The sequence below is a fragment of the Sorex fumeus genome, unplaced genomic scaffold (assembly GCF_029834395.1).
Source record: "Sorex fumeus unplaced genomic scaffold, SorFum_2.1 ptg000058l, whole genome shotgun sequence".
Lineage (NCBI taxonomy): Eukaryota > Metazoa > Chordata > Mammalia > Eulipotyphla > Soricidae > Sorex > Sorex fumeus.
Genome location: NW_026606115.1, coordinates 17,615,933 through 17,635,953, shown reverse-complemented (window position 1 = coordinate 17,635,953; position 20,021 = coordinate 17,615,933). Strand labels below are relative to the sequence as shown.

The following is a 20,021-nucleotide window of genomic DNA, read 5'->3' as shown; positions in this document are numbered from 1 at the left end:
ATAAATGACAAAAGAGGCCAGTGTCAGCATTATGGACCCATAGGGGTGTTCCCTAGGTTTAAGAGGTCAGCAGTGACTTCCTAAGTCCAGGGGACCCAGAAATAGGTCACAGCACAGAAATAACAGGGCATGAAGCAGACATATTATTCTTTTATGATCCCCACTTCATTTAAACACCGTGGTTTACAAAGTTATTCATGATGCATTTGCTACAGGCAATCAGTATTCCAACATCAATCTACCACCTCTGTGACTTTCCATCCACCATTTCCATTTTCCTGCAACCACCAAGAGTGGTTGTCCATATAGTCCCTCAGGCACCACCAAGAGTGATCCTTGAGCATAGTGCCGGGAGAAATCCCTGAGCATAGTTGGGGGTGGCCCTAAACCAAACCAACCAACCAACAAATAGGTTTATTACCTTAGCACCTTTCACAAATATAATATATTTTTGCCAACTGTGGTTATAAACTAAGCACAAATGTTGTTATGTTGTTAACTGTAGCACTGTCCTCCCATTGTTCATGGATTTGCTCGAGCAGGCACCAGTAACGTCTCCATTGTGAGACTTGTTGTTACTATTTTTGGCATATAGAAAACGCCGCAGGACCTTGCCATGCTCTGCCATGACAGCGGGATACTCTCGGTAGCTTGCAAGCCTCTCCAAGAGGGATGGAGGAATTGTACACAGGTCGGCCGTGTGCAAAGCAAACGCCCTATCCGCTGTGCTATCGCTCCAGCCCATGTTGTTAACTATAGCTAATTATATATATTTATCTTATATAATAATTTATTTTAGACTGTTGGGCTACACCCAGGGATTGGTTTTCATAATTGGTGAATTGGTGTTTTGTACTATTTGATGGCTTTTACCCAGTACCACTACCTGCACTGCTACTTCTGATAACCACTGATTTTAATTTTAATAATTTTTTAAGATTACACATACACATAAAGCCTGAATTGAGTTATTTACTTATAACATATAGCTGGACCAGGATTTTAATTTAAATTATTTACTTTTATTCACAATAAGTTAGGTAGTTATAGTTATGTTAAAGTTTATGGTATTCATACATAAAATTACTACACTTCCACCAGCACCAAACACCCTCCACCACTATCCCTTTGTCTGTCCTAGTTTAGTCTTCTTTTCTTTTTTATTATTTCTTTTTTATTGGAGGTGGAAATGCTTCCTTCAGCATTTGTGAATATGAATTATAGGGCACTTGAACATGATTTTTCTGTGAAGTTCATGCCAAGAAGAACTTTCAGCAGTCAACAGATCTTCTTAATTTATTTATAAAACAGGTGCTTTCTAAAACCAGTGTATCAATTTACACTCCTGTTAGCAATAAATGACACCATTCCCTGGAGCAGTAGCCCAGCAGGTAGGGCGTTTGCCTTGCACACGGCCAACCTGGCCAACCCAGGTTCGATTCTTCCACCCCTCTTGGAGAGCCCGGCAGGCTACCGAGAGTATCTCGCCTGCACGGCAAAGCCTGGCAAGCTAACCGTGATGTATTCAATATGCCAAACACAGTAACAACAAGTCTCACAATGGAGATGTTACTGGGGCCGCACAAAGAAATCGATGAACAATGGGAGGACAGTGATACAGTGACAGTGACACCATTCCCAACAGCCTGCATCCTTCCCAGAACTTGACATCAACTTTTCTTTTTTTAATTTAATGAATGGCTTAATTTTTCAGGAATATTTATTGAGACATTGAGATGTACAAAGTTGTTCATAGCAGAGTTGTTTCCGGCATGCAGTGTTCTAACACCAATCCCACCACCAACCTTTCCTTCCCTTAATATTCCCAGGTTCCCCCACTACCAGCCTCTTCCATTGACAGCTATATAACAAATTTATTTTCTATTAATTCATTCAATGTTACTTAAAGGAATGGCAAATAGAATTATCATAAAATAAATTGATAAATCAATTTGTGTGATTAATTGCTATATGTTTTTGACTTTTCTTAATCTAGCAGAGGACAACCATATGTAACATTATTGAGTTCCATATTTAGTTCCTCATAATCAGACATTTCTTCTGTCCTTTAAAGTAACTCTTTTAATGTTCCTTGCAAAATGGGTTGCAAGCCTATGAATTCTCTAAGCTGTTGTCTGTCCCTGAAGCTCTGTATAGTTCTTTTAAATCTGAATGATAATCTATCTGGATAGAGTATTTTTGGTGAGATGTTAATTTTTTATGAGTTTTTGTATTATATCCTTCTGTGTTCTTCTGGCTCACAGAGTATCATTTCATAGATCTGCTGTACATCTTATAGGCTTTCCTTTATATGTACATTCTTTTTTTGATCTTTCTGCTTTAAATATTCTGTCTTGATCTTTGGATTTTGTCATATTGAATATAATGTGTTTTGAAGTTTTCCTAATTGGGTCTGTTTTCTCAGGGACCCTTCAGGCCTTTTGGATCTCAGTGCTTAATGATAATTCCTTTCACTATTATTTCTTCATCCTATTTCATTTTTCTGTTCTTCAGGGACTCTGATGACTCTCATATTTTCCTCTTGAACTCATCCCATAGTTCTCTAGTATGCAGTTCATTTTTTTTTTTTTTTGCTTTTTGGATCACACCTGGCTATGCTCAGTGGTTACTCCTGGCTCTGCACTCAGGAATCACTCCTGGTGGTGCTCAGGGGACCAAATGGGATGCTGGGAATCGAACCCAGGTCGACTGCATGCAAGGCAAATGCCCTACCCGCTATGCTATCGCTCCAGCCCCCTGCAGTTCATTTTTTATCAGCCTATTTTCCACCTTCTGCTGTTTGCTAGAAGTTTCCTCCTTATCTTGGAGTGCCTCAATATTTTGCTCAGTTTCAGTTATTCTGATGTTCAGAACTTCTATTGACTTTTTTTGATATCACCTACCATATACTTTGACTGTCATGCCTTTTTTTTTTTTTGCTTTGGGGGTCACACCTGACGATGCTCAGGGGTTACTCCTGGCTCGCTCAGGAACTACTCCTGGCACTGCTCGGAGGACCATATGGGATGCTGGGGATCGAACCTGGGTTGGCTGCATGCAAGGCAAATGCCCTTCCTGCTGTACTATCGTTCCAGCTCCATAACTGTCATACTTTCTTGTGCTTTGCTGACTAACTTTGCTATTGTTTCTTTGAACTCATTGAGCATCCTGATCATAGTGTCACTGAAAACACTATCTGAGGAATTACTGGTGGTGTGTATGTCTTTGATGATACTATTTTTTGCTCTCTGAACTTCCTGGGCTTCTGTGGGTTTTCATTGGTACTCTGGTATTCTTTCTGTGCTGGGGACGAGTTTTTGTATTTAATATACCTGGAAGATGCTGAGGGATTAAGCCGGAGGTTGCTGTCTTCTCTGTCTCTTCTCACAGAATGACAGGAAGAATAACTGTGAACAGCATGTAATTTGTAGAGTAGATATGTAGCTTCAGGAGCTGTGGTGTCATTTATGGAGGCTGTGGGACCCACCCAGTAGGGAGGGGCTCTGCCTCCTGTTCCAGAATAATCCCTGTGATTTCAGCCAGAGGCAAGCCTCACCTTTGTTGGTAGAGCAGCAACAGAAGGTCTTCTTTTCTTTTTTCTGTTTTTTGTTTGTTAATTGGTTTTGGCCACACCCAGTGGTGCACTTGGCTTACTCCTAATTCTGCAGTCAGAAAATCACTCCTGATGGATCTTGGAATGATACCTCCCAGAGATAAAATTGATCAGAAGAGTGTAAGTCAAGCACCTTAAATGAGGTTCTCTCTCTCTGGCACAAGTGTTTGGTCTTCTTTTACTCCCTTTTCTTAACCCGCTCTTTGGCAATTGCTTTATTGGTTTTGTATTCAAATTCAGAGAATTTGTTATTGTTAGTACTGTCTATTCTCTTGTTTTGACTTTTTGTATTCCACAGATTTGTGAGATAATCTGGCATTTGTCCTTCTCCCTCCAATTTATTTTGCTTAACATGACACCTTCCAGTTCCGCCCCTCTTGCAATAAGGTGCATGATTTTGTTGTTACTTAAAACTGCATTGCATTTTATTGTGTCTGTATATCACAACTTCCTTATCAATTCATTTACAGTTAGATATTTGGGTGTTTTTTATTTCTGGGCAATTGTACTACAATGAACATGTGTGCTTATCTCTTTTCAAATACCTGTGTGTATGTGGGTGTATGTTGTTGGGGTTGCCAAGAAATGGGATTCTATTATTATTTTTTGAGAAATGTTCATACTATTTTTCATAGGTATTGAACCAGATGATATTCCTACCAACAGTGAATGAGGTTTCCTTACTGACTGCATCCCCACCAACACTGTTTCCAGTCATTTTGGTATATGCCATTCTCACAAATGTGAGATGTTAGCTCAGTGTGTTTTGATTTGCAGTTACCTAATAATAAGTGATTGTATTGGTTAAAATAACCTTAGGCAATGCTAGTCAAATATTCATAAAATAACATTGGAAAGTCAAGTTCACTTTACAGACATTTGCTTTTGAACTAAGAATACATCTTTTGTTTTGAGAATAAAGGTACATGTATAATTTTATGTTATCTACACCTTAACTGGCAGTATATTTTTGCATTACATCGAAGGTAAAAAATTTTTAAACATCATTTGTCTGCTGGCAACATTTTATAATGAAGTGTGATGTTGAAAGAATATGGGGAAAATTCCTGTGGTCTGGGAAGCGGGTGAGATTGTGGATAGAGGAGAAAACTGGGAAAGTGCTTCAAATGAAGAGTACTGTTCTTGGAAAAGACTCAGAATATCACCCCTTGTGCTGTATTGCTGAGCATGGCTCAAGCCGTAAACTTTTAGAGCCATAAACCTCAGGCCATAAACATTTTAACCTTTCCTTGACAGAGACCTGATTTTTTTATACTTAGCAGAATTTAATTTGATAATGAATGTGAAATTACTAGGATTTGGTGTATAGTCAACACTCAATGCAATAAAAGACCCAGCCTTGTTTCTGGGGATGTTTGAAATTCCTCAGAGCTCCACAGTTCCTGTACTAAGTCTAGAATCTTTACCAAGGCTTCAAAGGCTATCTTTTGCTGGCCCTATCTGCTTCGCCAGCCTCACCTTTGCCTGTCTGTATACATGATGTCTGTATTCCACTGTTGCTTAACCCTCAGTGTTTTGGTACAATCTTCTCTGTCTGAAACATCTTTCTTCTGCCCAGTTAATTTAACTCTTATATATTCTTTTTTAATTTTTTTAAATTTTTTTATTAGTGAAACCCCATGAGGTACAGTTATAGACTTACAAATTTTTGTGCTTGGGTTTCTGTTATACAGTGATCAAGTACCCATCCCTCCACCAGCGCCCATCCTCCACCACCACGGGTCCCAGCATACCTCCCACCCCCTATCCCCCCATCCCACCCTGCCTCTGTGGCAGGGCATTCCCCCTTGTTCTCTCTCTCTTCTTTTGGGTCCTGTGTTTTGCAACTCTTATATATTCTTTAAGGCTAAGTTTTGCAATCAGCTCATTCCAAAGTCTTCTTTGTACCAGACTGATTTATAGATCTGAGCTGTGTTCTCTTAATTTCTCTGCAAACACTGGCCATATCATACCAAAACAAACTTTCCTTGTCTCTTCCCATTAACTCAACATTGTTTAAGATATGGTGATATCCCCAGAACCTGCCAGTGTGCTGATCACGTAGTTTGGCACCCAGCAAAAGATTGTTACATTGATGTCTGGAGGAACATATACAAGATTATAGAATTTTTTCAGTGTTCACATTAATAAACATTTGATGAGCCTTAGGGATGTCTTATTGAATCAAGCTATGATCAAAGTTTTACAGGATATAAGAATGAACACTGCGTGGGTTAAGACAGTTGTTCATTCTAATAACAGAGAGATGCCATTCCTGAAAATAACAATAATCTAAATTACAAAATACACTGTGCCATAAACAGACTATAAATATAGGACTAGAAACATTTAAAAGAAGGAAAACAATTCTTGTGGAAAAAATAAGGACTAAAGGTTTATTATATAGGAAGTTGCATTTGAGGTAGGACTTATGTGCAAATAGGACAAGAATGAATAGTCTATAAGGTATTGTGTGGTACATTCTGGCCCAAAATATGTAGATCTCATGAAGGAGTGTTGCATATTTGGGAACAACTAGAAATGTTGAAATGTAGGAAGTGGTCAAATTGGGGATGGTCTTCAATACCAGGGTGATGAGTTTATATTTGATTCTTCTTAGTTGGAGCAGTCTTGGAGGCCCTTAGAATTTTTTGATAAGTATTGTGACATTGTCAGAGAGATCCTTTTAGATTACCACGAGGAGATAGCACAGGGGTCGTGGTATAGTATATGCTTCACATGCATGGGACCCCAGTTTGATCTCTTCACCACATGGCCTCTAAGTATCTTAACATATAGACATGAGCACTGGTAGGTAGCCCTGTAGGCCTTTAGTACCACTTGTGATCAGTACCTTGTCCTTTAGTACAGCATTGAATCTTCCAATCAGTTGCTTGAATATTGCTAGGAATGGTCCTGTGCCTGAGTACTGCTTAAGAGACCCTCCCCCACCAAAAAAAGTCTGGCAATGGCATATCCTACTAGTAAATAATGGTTAACTAATCACTAAGCTCATAGTGCATTTAGCAAATAGTTTGTTTTAGCAAATAATGTTGAAACACTCTAAGACCTATAGTTCATTGACTTTTTGGTGCCAGTTTTTTTTTTTCTCACTGGAAATGTAGATGAGGTAAAAGATCATATGATCAAATTTTTCTGAGAAATGAAAATTGAAATTGACGTAGGAAAGAAACACTACCAAGGAAGAAATGGCTCATAAAAATGCATAGACATAGAAAGTGTTGTTTGCTTAGAAACTGTGTCCAAAACATTGCCTTCAGCTGTCTGGAAAAATCTGGGCACAGTAAATGAATTGTGTTCTTAATATTTATTCCTTTGGGGTAGTTTAGATCACTTCCAGTTTAAAATAACTATAATGTTCTAAACTCAGACTGTCTGCTCTTACTCTCCCCTATAAACAGTGGTGCTACGTTGTCGGATTGTTTTATTGCATTTTATATAACTAGGGCATCTGGTTTCTTGCCACTGTAGACTAGGTCTTCGACACTTCATGCTTGGATTATTACAACTATATCTTTTGTCTCCCTGTTTTTAGTCTTTCAAATCTAGCTTGTATTATAAGAGCAAGGTACAATGGGAAGAAAACTGAATGGAGAGGAAGATTAGTACAGATTGGATCCTGTTTATGATGCTAATGATCACTGTCCAACTCTGTGCAAGTTATATCACCTGTAATTCAGCTCTTTCAACTCTGAAATAGAAGTAATGTCCATTGACTTGCTCCACTAAGGATTTTCTTTCTAGATTAATGTGAAAGCACTCTGACTGTACTATCCTCTAAAATTTAATTCCAAGTAACCCCTCTAATAATCTTTTTTCAACGTTCCTTATCATCTAACTCTTAGACACACACCCATTCACACACATTATTTTTATCTGGAAATTCTCTCGCTCTTAATTTTGCTCTTCCAACTACAAAAGAAATAGTTTAAGGACCAATTAAAATATATTTTTAAAATATATTTCCTGATGATTATACTGCTGACTGAGTTCCTCCTTTTCTGAATTTTTTAAAACACTTGGCAGCTCTAAGTATTATAGTACTTGTCCATTATTTTTTATGATAAACTGATTTATATAAAGATCACATCTTTAACTAGTTTGTTATTTTTATGACTATTTGGGGGCAGGGTGTGCCACACCTGGTGATGCTCAAGGGTTACTCTTCGCCCTGAACTCAGAAATTGCTCCTGGCAGTGATTAGGGAACTGTATGGGATGCCAGGGCTCAAACCCAGGTCTGCCGTGTGCTAGACATATGCCCTTACTGCTGTACTATTGCTCCGGTCCCAATTTTTATGACACTTTAGTTTTTTCATTGAACATTTAGTGGATATTTGCTCTTTATTCTTTACAGAATCAAGTATAAAACATAATGAATAATTGTTGCCTTGTTTACTTAGATATTCACATAGACGATTACTTAAGAAAGGAACAGGCCAATCTATGTTCTCTTTCAAAACCTCAGAGTAGCCTTCATAAAACTCAAGCCTACCCTTACCTTCTACAGATCTATGGAAAGATACTTACTATAGGACTTCCCAGTAGAATTTTTGGTGATAATGGATTTGTTAATACACTGTCCAGTATTATAGCTAATATCCATGTGTCCATAGAGGGATTTTAATGTGCCCAGTATAACTGAGTAACTTAAGTTTGCAGTTGTATATAGTTTTAACTAATTCAACACTTTGAGGGGTATTTTTGGTTACCTTCAGAAATTCTCAGGGCTTACTCTTGGCTCTGTGCTCAGGGGTCATTCCTGGGAGGGCTCAGAGGACTATATGCATTTCCGGGGATCAGACCTAGAGTTAGCTGCATGCAAGACAAGCACACTAGCCCTTATACTATCTTTCTGGCTCTGATCAATTTTAATTTTAACAGCTACATGTTTCTAGTGGCTACTTATATTGGACAGTGAAGGTCTGGTTCTGTTGTCTGTCAAAATGTTTTCATCAAACCATATAATTAGAAATTGTTTTTTAATTTCAACCCAGTTTACATATACAAAAAGTTTCATGAAATAGTAGCCACCTTTATTGGTGACTCTACCCCAACCTCACCAGAGGTTAGTAGGGTCCTCCCGGGAACACACCCCAATAAACTTCTCCTGTTTATAAATAAAATAATAATCACCTTGATTATGTGTGCTACACAGTAATAGTTTCTGTTCTCTTAAGTATCATTTTTAGCGCCAATTATGACCCAGTACATAGATTGTACAGTCAACTTATGATATGCAGTTTAAAAAACACATAGCACATTTTACAGAGGGAGAACTAGGCCTAGAAAGGCGTAGCAGGTTCTCCAAGGCCAGTTAGTGGAAGGCAGATTTTAGAGTTCCAAGGATAGGGGTAAGGAGCAGTTCCAAGGCTAGAACTATTTCTTATAGGGGTAAGGAGCAGTTCATCCCCTTCACTGTGCCCAAAACAAACCCATTGTTTTTCTTTCGTTTTAAAAGAAAATAATTTGACACAACTTCATTTTAACCACTTTGGATCCCCTGCATGGCTTAACTGTGGCATGAATGTGAAACTACCTTCCTCCATTCCAGGGAATTAAAACAAACTTTTCACTAACAGGTTGATTCTGATCAACTACAAAATATGTTTTAAAATTTCATGGTTATTCTCTTCCTATTTTGTCGAATAGCTGCCTTCAATCTTTAATTATGAAGCAGACCAAGTAATTTTTGTCCATCCATTTAGTGCGCTCCTGTCTCCTTATATGCTTTAGCCACAAAAAAACAACCTTTATAAGAACACAACATCATTTATTTTTTAAAAATAGTAGTCTCCTTATCAAATGAATAAAGATGCAGCAATTTAGCCAGGCAGTAGTCTATGTGCAGGTGCACTGCTAATCAGTTTTTGCATGGAATCTCATTTCCTCTTGGACATTTCCAAGTGCACTTCACTCAGCAGGGAGCCAACAACAATTTGATTTTATAGTGAAAGCAACACAATTTATTTGAAAAGCAATAGGCTCCTCAAAAACTTCACTTTCAAGGAAAGCCAGAAAGAATCCAATTTTGCAATACATTTGCAACCATTGTTGGTGGAATGAATTCACTGAGTTCTCAAAACCCTGTCCTCTTCAACTGTTGGTGGTGACCACATACGGAGTTGTTTAACTGAATGTAGTGGTCACAAAAATTGCTTTAAAATATATTTGTGATTTATTACCAATAAATATTTAATTTGTATGTTGATATTTTATATACCCTAGGGCACATAAAATTTCTTGGACAAAACGTGGTCAACAGTGGAAAAAGTTTAAGAAGCACTATTCTAAGAAATTTGTTTTGTAATACTGCTGCAAAGAAAACATATTAAAAAAAGACTGACAGGGCCAGAGCGGCAGTACAGTGGGTAGAGTGCTTGCTTTGCATGCCACTAGCCTGGATTCAATTCCTGGTATCCCATATGGTACCCCAATACTCACGAGGAATGATTTCTTGAGGCAGAGTCAGGAATTAAGCCCTGAGCACTGCCGGATATGGCTTCAAAACAAAACAAAGCAAACAGAATGAATAAAGAGCATTTGAGATTACAAAGGGTCTTACCATTTAACGGTTGCTTACCAATGAGACTGGCTATTCCTTTGTTGCCTTGCCTTGAAAGTTGTCTGATGCAGTATTCTGTGTTCCTCCACCACTGGCACTAGTAAGTTAGTAGAATCTCATAAAGTCACAAAACGTACCTTAGTGATAACCTTTTGGTCAAAATTCACTAGTATAAGTACAAAAATTACAGTGTCCTATGAGGGTATCAGAGTTTATATTGATCTGAGAGAAATCATTCATGCCTTTTGCATTGTCAACACTACATTGCTAAGAGGACTTATTAAATAAATTCCAGAGATTTTGTTGTTTTGAACATGAAAACATCCTCTTGAAAATGCTAAGAATTGTATTCCACTTCTGTTTTCTTAGTTCTTAGTAGCTATAAACTTGTCAGAAACAGTACACTGGGAGGACTAGAATGAAGATGAGGAGGGTGAGGAGGGCCTATTCATAAATAATAGGAGGACCAAGGCATGGATAAAGGCAGAGTGTAGTCTTGAACTTTATACATCTGGATCTCTCTCCTTCCTTCCTAAGCTCTGTTTGTGAATCTGCCATCTACCTTCCCCTCTTTACAGCTCCCAAACAGGTGGACTTCCTCTAAACATTTATTGGAGGGTATCTCACAAGTGGGGCTCAGGGGCACCAGGGACCCCCAGTAGTGATTCTCAGTCAGCTGGGCTGGTGGTTAAGTGCAAGGAGCTGAGGATGCAGAGGACCTACTGTTCAGGAGATTACTCACACCACCCTGGCAGTGCCCCGGGGCACTCAGGGCTGTGCTCAGTGATACTGGGGTGGGATTCTAGGGCTTCACCTTTGTGATGCTTGGGTGATGATATGGTGCCAGAGAGTGAACCAGATAGGGTGCATACTACGCGAGTGCCTTAATGACTGTATTATATCCCAGTCTGTTTTGACTTTTTTTTTGGTCATTTCTTTTTATTTTATTATTTTTTCTTTTTTCTTTTTTCTTTTTCATTTTTTTAAAAACCTCCCTCCCCTTGTCAGCCAAACTCATGAGTCTAACATATCCTAGATAGACTAAGCTTATTTTATCCCCACAGCTACCATTTTTTTCTTGCCACTGTTTAATCACCTCAGAACTTTTATTGCTCTTTATTACTCTCCCCCCTCATCAGGAACTTCCTTTCCTCTTCTCCCCTATTTTCATTATGGCTTAGTTCTGATGCCATCTCTTCAAGATTCTGGAAGATCAGTTCACCACCAATTGTTATTAACTATTTGTTATTTTCATATCACTTTCCTTTCTTATGTATTTACTCTTGTTATTTAAAAGCTTTTGGAGAACGAAGGTTACATCTCACTGATATTTTATCTTCAGCGAGAGGTTTATGAAATTGTGCATGAACACTCACCTTTTACCATAACTGTCTTTTGTGGATGTTTTCTTTTCCTTTTATATTTTTGGGTTTTGGGTCATGCCTGGTGATGCTCAGACCTTAGTCTTGGCTCTGTGCTCAGTGATCACTCCTGACAGTGCTTAGGGGACCAGACCTGGTGCTGGGGATTAGATCAGAGCTTGTAAGTGTCTCACACCTAAAATCTATCTCTCTGGCCCATAGTAAATGTTTTCTGATATATTTGAGACTGCTCACTTGAAGTACGTGGTAGCGGGGACCGAACCTGGGAACAGCCACTTGTAAGGCAAGCGCCTCCCCACCATTCTATCACTCCGGCCAGCGGTAGGGCGTTCGCCTTACAAGCGGCCAACATGGCCGACCCGAGTTCGATTCCTCTGCCCCTCTCGGAGAGCCCGGCAAGCTACTAAGAGTATTCAATATGCCAAACACAGTAACAACAAAGTCTCCAATGGAGACGTTACTGGGCCCGCTCGAGGAAATCGATGATCAACGGGAGGGCCTTTACCTTTACCTTGAGACTGCAGCCTAACCATATGTGAAAGATCTATGTATTCGTGAGCAGGCTGCTCTAAGACCAGTAGGTCTTGACATGCATTTAGCATCAAAGGCATATAAAGAAGATACTGTCTTAAGGCACATTTTGGCCCTGAGGTTCTCTGATAATTTGATTCTACTTTATTTTTGGTGTTCTTTTTTTTTGGGGGGGGGACACCCAGTTGTTTTCAGGCTTTCTCCTCACTCTATGTTCATGGTGGTGCTTGGGGGACTGTGTGAGGTGCTAGGGATTGAACTGATGGCAGCATGCAAGGCAAGTGCCTTAACCTCTTATCAGCCTGGCACCTTGATGTACTTTAGGATGTATCTGATATTTGTGGGACCCACGCTTCACCTCAACTCTGAGTGAGCCTTGACTTGTTAGTGCCTTTGTTAAGTCCTCTCAACAGATTTGTTCTTTAGAGTGATTTTCTCATTTTTGTGTGATTTTCCAAATAACACAGGAATAGTGTCAGTCAGTGGAAAGCTTCTTATTAACATTAGCCATCACGCGATAGCACAGCGGTAGGGCGTTCGCCTTGCACGCAGCCAACATGGCCGACCCGAGTTCGATTCCTCCGCCCCCTCGGAGAGCCTGGCAAGCTACCGAGAGTATTCGATATGCCAGACACAGTAACAACAAAGTCTCCAATGGAGACGTTACTGGGCCCGCTCGAGCAAATCGATGATCAACGGGAGGGCCTTTTATCAGCAAAACAATGGCAACATGAAGTTCTCTGAAAATTCAATCTATAACAGCAATGAGAAAACTGGCCCCAGAGGATCAGAATCAACTCTTTTTTTGAAATCTGGAAATTAACCAACGTCTTGAAACAATCTAAGTATTTGTTCTAGAAACAACAGCTGCACTTTGGTAAGAGACCAACCAGCTTTGTGTTATTTTCACTTGCTCTACTTCTCTTGCTCTCGGCTCTGCAGTTGCCTTGCAAATCCAAAGCATGCAATCACAGAGAGTCAGCAGATTCACAGCCAACAGAACAGGGCTGGAGTTCCTATAGTGCCTCGTTTCCAGAAAAATGACATTATTTAGTTTATCTGGTAGTTCTCCAAAAGATGTCACTTGAAAAACTGCTTGTCCAGTCCTAGAAATGCAGAACATTTTTCTCCAAGGACTTTTAAAAAACAAGATATATTAGAAACAATTGATTAATTTTGCAGCTGCCCGAGGCCATCAGTAACCAAAAAGCTTAAAAAGAAAAGCTAAGGAATAAAATAAGATGCTCATACAGTGAGCTGAGGGAGGACTCACTGGCTAAAGCTTGTCTTGCAAGCATAAGATCATGAGTTAAATCCCAGGCGCCACCCACCTGTACTAATGATGTTTTCTTGCAGCTCTGATTTCTGGGAACTTTGGCACCTCAACAGAATTTGGGGGCTCTAACTCACAACTAAATATAATTGAGCCCTGCAATTAAAGTGTGTGATCCACAGGAAGCACAACAGCTAAGGATGTACAGGCACTATCATTAGGAGTGTGACCCCCTGGTGATCATGTATATGAGCTCCACAGTATGTGCCAGCAAATACTATAGTTAGAATATGCTGAACATGAGTGCCACAACTAAGTGTGACCCTGGCATGTGTACAAGCTACACCACTAAAATATGAGACCACACCAAGTATCACAACCCCTGTTCATTGCATTGAAGGGTAAGGCACTGTAGCACTGCCCTCCTGTTGCTCATTGATTTGCTCGAGTGGGCCCAGTAACATTGTGAGACTTGCTGTTACTGTGTTTGGCATATCGAATATGTCACGGGTAGCTTGCCAGGCTTTCCCATGCAGGTGAGATACTCTCGGTAGCTTGCTGGGCTCCAAGAGGGGCGGAAGAATCGAACTTGCGTCGGCTGGGTCGGCCGCATACAAGGAAAACGCCCTACCTGCTGTGCTATCGCTCCAGCCCTAAAGGGTCAGGAAGAGGGAGAAAATATATGCATAAATGCTTTGGAAAGTTTAGGCCTATACCTGGGATGATAAGGGCATTCACATAGCTGTACCCTGCTCAGGCAAAACCTGAACAGTTTTCCGAGGTCTCAGTCTACTTTTGAGCTCTTCATAAGCAGAAAGGAAAGGTCAGGGTAGACCCAGCAAATGCCTAGTTGAGTGTTGAAAACCTCAATGTTTATTACAGAGCCTTCTTGGCCACGACTAGGAGCTTTTTGGTTCCAGAAATCTTAATTCATTTGGACACTGAGCTACCCTGACATTTCAGCACAATTATTATTATTACTAAAGTAAAATGAAACAGGGTGCAGGCCCAAGACGCAGGGAATTCCACAAGACCTGTGTCTTGCTTGCTCTTTTTGTGTCATTAAGTTTCGCTTTTATTCATTTTTATTTTTAGCTGGGTAAAATTAGTTTACAAATATGTACTTTAAAGGCAGAGTTACACAGCACTGTCACTCCCAAAGTGCCAGATTCCTCCATCACAGTCCATTGAGCAACCTATTCACTTTGAAACTTTTTTCCCACACTGATAGCTGTAAGTCTGCAAATCTGAGTCTGTGATTTATTCTCATTGGTTTCAGCTATTTCAATGCTTTACTTCACTGTATCCCACTGTCACTGTCACTGTCCTCCCGTTGTTCATCAATTTGCTCGAGCAGGCCCAGTAATGTCTCCATTGTGGATCCCACAAATGAGTGAAATCACCTGATAGTTGTCTTTCTCCCTCTGACTTATAAAGTTTAAATTTTCTAGTAATTTTTTGTTATTTTTTTCAAACTTTGGCCATTTGAGGCCATGCCCAGCAGTGCTCAGGGCATACTCCTGGCTCTGTGCTCAGGGATCACTCCTTGTGGTGCTTAGGGGACCACATATAATATCAGCTATGTTCAAGACAAGTGCAGTTGTACTTTTGTACAATTGTACAATTGTACTCCTGTACAATCACTCTGACCCCCTATTTATTATTAAAGGTGATACAAGTAGTTCATTAAAAACTTTTTTTTCGGGGCTGGAGCAATAGCTCAGTGGGTAGGGCATTTGCCTTGCATGCAGCCAACCCGGGTTCGATTCCCAGCATCCAATATGGTTTCCTGAGCACCACCGGGGTGATTCCTGAATGCAGAGCCAGGAGTAAGCCCTGTGCATCACCGGGTGTGACCCAAAAAGCAAAAATAAATAAAATATTTTTTCTAAAGTTTGTTTTTATGATAGGAGAAGTAGCTCAGTGGACTGGAGCTCATGTTTTGCATGCAGGAACCCTGAGTTCAATCTCTGGCCATACATGCAGAAAATCCCCGAGAGCTTAAAAAAATCAACAAATATTAGAAACAATTGATTAATTTTTCAGCTGTCTGATGCCATCAGTATCCAAAAAGCTTAAAGGGAAAAGCTACGGAATAAAATAAGATACTCTTAGAGGAGCCCAGGAGGTAACTCACTGGCTTAAAAAAATAACTTTCTGAAGCAACCTTCCAGCACTGAGATGGGGATAGTCCCACAGCACCGGCAGGTATGGCCCTCGAAAACAAACAAAATGTAACAAAATGTTTGCACTTCTACTTTTCAACGATGTCTTCATCTCTGACTTCTCCTTAGAGAACACCTACCCCCTTTCTTCTCCAGACTCCTTTGTGTATGATGTGCTCTTTGCTTCTTTTAATCTTATCTACTGCTCTGGCTTTCATGTGTTTCACGTAGCTGCCGTTCAGGACTGGCTGTGGCTTGATGCACTGCATTCTATGAGTCAGTCTTCTAAGAGGAAAATTAGGAAGAAGAGAGACTATAATAGCCTTCTTTGTTGGCCTGGGAGGGGCTGAAGAGCGAGAGAAAAATTCTTTGACTGCCATTTTGGTCTGAGCCACCCAAACTGAAGCAGCGTGATTCTCACAGACTTTAAGAGGCAGTACTAATTTGACTGCATGTCTGGGCAGTGACTCACTGACTCCGGGTTGGCAACAGAGAAATGATTTCTTTTCTGGCCAGTTCTAAAAAAAGTCCCAAGGTTTATATGCATACATGTTGCACACTTGTTCAGTGCCACCCTTTCTCACCACTACCAGGACAATGCCAGGAAGGTTGCCTTTTCCCCACCTACTGGGGATTTTTCTCTGTTTTAGGTTACACAGGGCACTCATTTTAACCATTTTTTCTTGCTTCTTAGGGGTAGAAAGTAGAGTAGGAAGGTACACAGTGTAATTTATGTTACCTCTCTACCACTTCCTGGGACTGACCTGACCTGGGGGTCTTTTTAGCCAGGCATTTACTAGGTATGGGCCAGGGACTTAGGCTAGTGGCAGGAAGGCTAAGACGCACATAGTCCTTGATGAGTTTTCACTGGGGAATGAAATGACTGTCTTATGTCTAGCTTTATGTTTGAGGTATTGCCAAAATTATAATATTAATGATTAAAACATCTTGAGGAGAAAGGCCACTTAAATCCCTGAAAGATTGGGCTTCTGTGTTAACTAGAATTCATCTGCCTCACAGGGACTGGGAGGGGTGGGGGGTGGGGTTTTATTGGGGTTCTTCATGGTAAAAAATAAGTATTGGTAAAGGGAAATGTGTTTGATATTTGCATGACTGAGACCTAAACCTGAAAGCTTTGTAACCTTTCCCACAGTGATTCAATAAATAAATTAAAAAAAAAATTTTTTTTAAAAGATTGGGCTTCTGTAATGTTTTAAGAGTGGAAATATCCCTGGATAGCTGTGTTTCTAAAATTATAAGTTCAAACAGATTATACCTCTAATTTGTACAAATTGTCCAAAGTATAAACTATGGCTTCAACCTTCAGCCAAATGTTTTGAGCAGGTGAACTTGTTTGTATGATTAGATAGAACTCATTTATTATTTAAAAATGTGTGCTTGTGGAAAAGCATACTCCTACCTTAGAAAACAAAGCCTAGAAGGCATTTTGTTCCTTTGAGGAGTTAAATACATCCCACAGTGCCATTTGCACAAGAAACTATTCCCATGGGCCTCTTAGATACCGCTTTGGGTGAGTCCATTGAGCTATAACAAAGGGTTCCTATGCTCTGAACTCCTTTCCCTATAGGGGCTGTACAGCTTTGAACTGGACTTATGGTTTCTCATTAGAACAATACACACAAACTGAAATATATGATCTACTTGCCTTTTTCTGGTTATAGGTTAAAAATAGTCTTCCTGGGGTGGACCAACTTAGATTTTTTCCTCCTTTTTAACTATCGTCTTATTTCTCATGGAAAATTAAAGAGTAGTTTTGAGATAAGACCCCTTTTGTGATTGTAACCCAAACATAAAAGCTTGTAACTATCTCATGGTGATTCAAAAAATTAAAATAAATAAATAAAAAATAAAAAGAATTAAAATCTAATTGTTTCACAAAAAAAGACCCCTTCAACAGTTGGTTTTTGACTCTTTTAGCAGACAGATCCTTTCCCCAGGGTGGTACAAAATGTCAATTCAAAATAACTTTTTATTTTTTGTTGAATAACCATGACAAAGTTAAAGTTGTTTATGATTGGATTTTGGTCATACAATGTTCCAATCAATACTCAATTCTTCATCAGTGTACATTACACACCACCAGTGTACCCAGTTCCCTCCTACCACACCCTAGCCTGTCTCTGTGGCAGATTCTACAAAAGTCTATTTGAATTCATTTTGCCCCAACACCCACTGTGCTGGGACTGAACATATACTCTATGCTGAGCAACATCTCCAGTCCTACATTCACGTTCAGAACTTCTGAGAATGTAGCGTGTGAACCTAGGAGATTATGTTTTACTCTGTTGCTTTAGCTAAGGTAGCCATAGTCATTTGTGAATACCATGAGCAGTTAATATTTATCATCAGCTTCAAGATCCTTCTTTGTGCTGGTCATATTTGAATAAAATGGAAAATAAAAGTACCATTATAACTTTTCATCCCTGAGCCAGAGATGTAACTCAGTGGTAAAACACATTGAACGTGTGAAATCTTCGATTTGATCCCTGTTCTTTTGGGCTTGTCACAGCTCTTCCCAGCCACTGACTGCTAGAAACCTCACAATATTCCTTGTGACATGGGAAGAGGTGGGACATGCAGGTATTGTATCACCTTGATATACTCATGGTAGGAGAATCTAGATAAGTGTCCCTATTTCATAAAGAAGCACTCAAAAGAAAAAGTGTTTTGAAATAAGTGGCCAAATAATTATTCAGGGATTGATGTCAAATAGAACCATGAGAAAGTGAAGGTTAAACCAGGCGATCAGGGTGACCCCCCCCCCCCCCCCACCACCACCACCACCACCAATGAAGGATTTTGAGGCCTTTTGAATGTCTTCTTTCCTCTGGGAGAAGGATGTGCTTCCTTTAGATTTGAGCAGATGACCTTTTCTGCTTTAGGACAAAGGAAATTATAAATAACACAGAAGCCTGTCCTCTCTATTAAATTTCACCTGTTTCTTCCCTTTTTATTTTCTCAGTTTTATCCAAGTGTGAAAACCAGATTACTATTTTTGCTGACTACCTAGAAGAATTTCCAGATACAGATGAGCTGGTATGGATCTTGGGGAAACAGCATCTCCTTAAAACAGGTAAGGCTTGATAGCATTTGCCTATAAGAACCCAAATGAAAGGGTTGTCTGCAGTTAGGACACTTGCTTTTTTTTCTTCCTTGAGTTTGGCAGAGCTTTATTCTCACACTTGTTAATTCAGCAAGTTTGTCTTTAGCAAAAAGTGTTTACACTTCAGGAGGGGAGGGGTTGGTGGGGAAGGAAGAGGCTATCTATCAGAACAATGAAACATTGGTAGAGTATCCTGGGCACTTATGGTGGTGAGGTGTGGTAACTTTGTATACAAAAATCATAAATGTTGTGTCCAGAGAAGTAGTCTAGTGGATAAGGCCATTGGCTTGCATATGGCCAGTACTGGTACAATGGTTCAATCTCTAGAACTCATAGAATCTCCTGAACACCTTCAGGAGTAAACCCTGAGCACAGTGCCAAGAGGAAGCCCTTATCACTGTCAGCTGTGGCCCCAAAACCAAAAATGAGACAAGTGAACAAAACCATAATTAGTAATACTATTGTAACTATGTAAATCAACTATAATGAATTAAAACTATGATAAATTAAAAATAATAGTTTAGGGGCTAGAGCGAGAGCACAGCGGGTAGGGCGTTTGCTGTGCAAGCGGGCGACCCAGGTTAGATTCTCAGCATCCCATATGGTTCCCTGAGCACTGTCAGGAGTAATTCTTGAGTACATGAGCCAGGAATAACCCCTGTGCATTGCTGGGTGTTACCCAAAAAGCAAAAAAATAAAAACAAAAAAATTTTTTAACTAATAGTTTATGCTTCAGGCTCCTTGGCTGCACCAGCATTGGAAAAAGCTATAGAGACCCAAATAATATTTTCATTCTGTCATAGTTGTTTTTATTATTGGAAAATAGCATGTTTTTTTTTCTTTAAAGGAGGGCCACTGAACTCTATAATCCTTGTGCTTCAAAAACCACGCACCCAGTCCTGGCATCATTACTCAGTATCTATAATCTTTGGTGATGGGGGCTAAATTTCACCCTTTCTACCATTTTATAGGATCCTAAGCAGTGCTCAGGGGCCACCAGGGCCACATCCCTTGTGTGCAGGGAACCATGTAGTATTGGGATTCAACTTGGGTCCTCCGCATGCAAAGTACGTGCTCCAGTCCTTTGAGCCACCTCTCCAACCCCTCCGCTCACATTGTTTTCTGTTCAGATTTAAAAAGCTGCCACCCAGGGATCATCTAAGCTACACCTGGCTGTTAGACTGATAGGAGACACCGAGAAGTCGGGTAGCTTTAGATATTTTGCCGACTGTAGCACTGTCTCAATTTATTCTGATTTTATAGAGACTTTTTAGCCACTTTAGACTAATTGAAAGGAGGCTTGAGTTTATCCTTCCTTACCCTTAATTCCTATAGGTTGGGAAAGACT

General features: G+C 39.8%; 1 protein-coding gene across 5 annotated transcripts in view; it reads left to right on the top strand.

Moving 5' to 3' along the window:
• ATG4A (autophagy related 4A cysteine peptidase) overlaps positions 1–20,021 on the top strand; it is a 110,500-nt gene that overhangs the window by 20,993 nt on the left and 69,486 nt on the right. For 3 of the 5 annotated variants that reach the window (XM_056125756.1, XM_056125757.1, XM_056125755.1), the window contains exon 2: positions 18,533–18,643. In XM_056125756.1, coding sequence (XP_055981731.1) covers positions 18,533–18,643 — 111 coding nt within the window. Of the gene's footprint in view, positions 1–18,532; positions 18,644–20,021 lie in introns of those variants that run through there. The other 2 variants (XM_056125758.1, XM_056125759.1) reach the window with 2 other exon arrangements.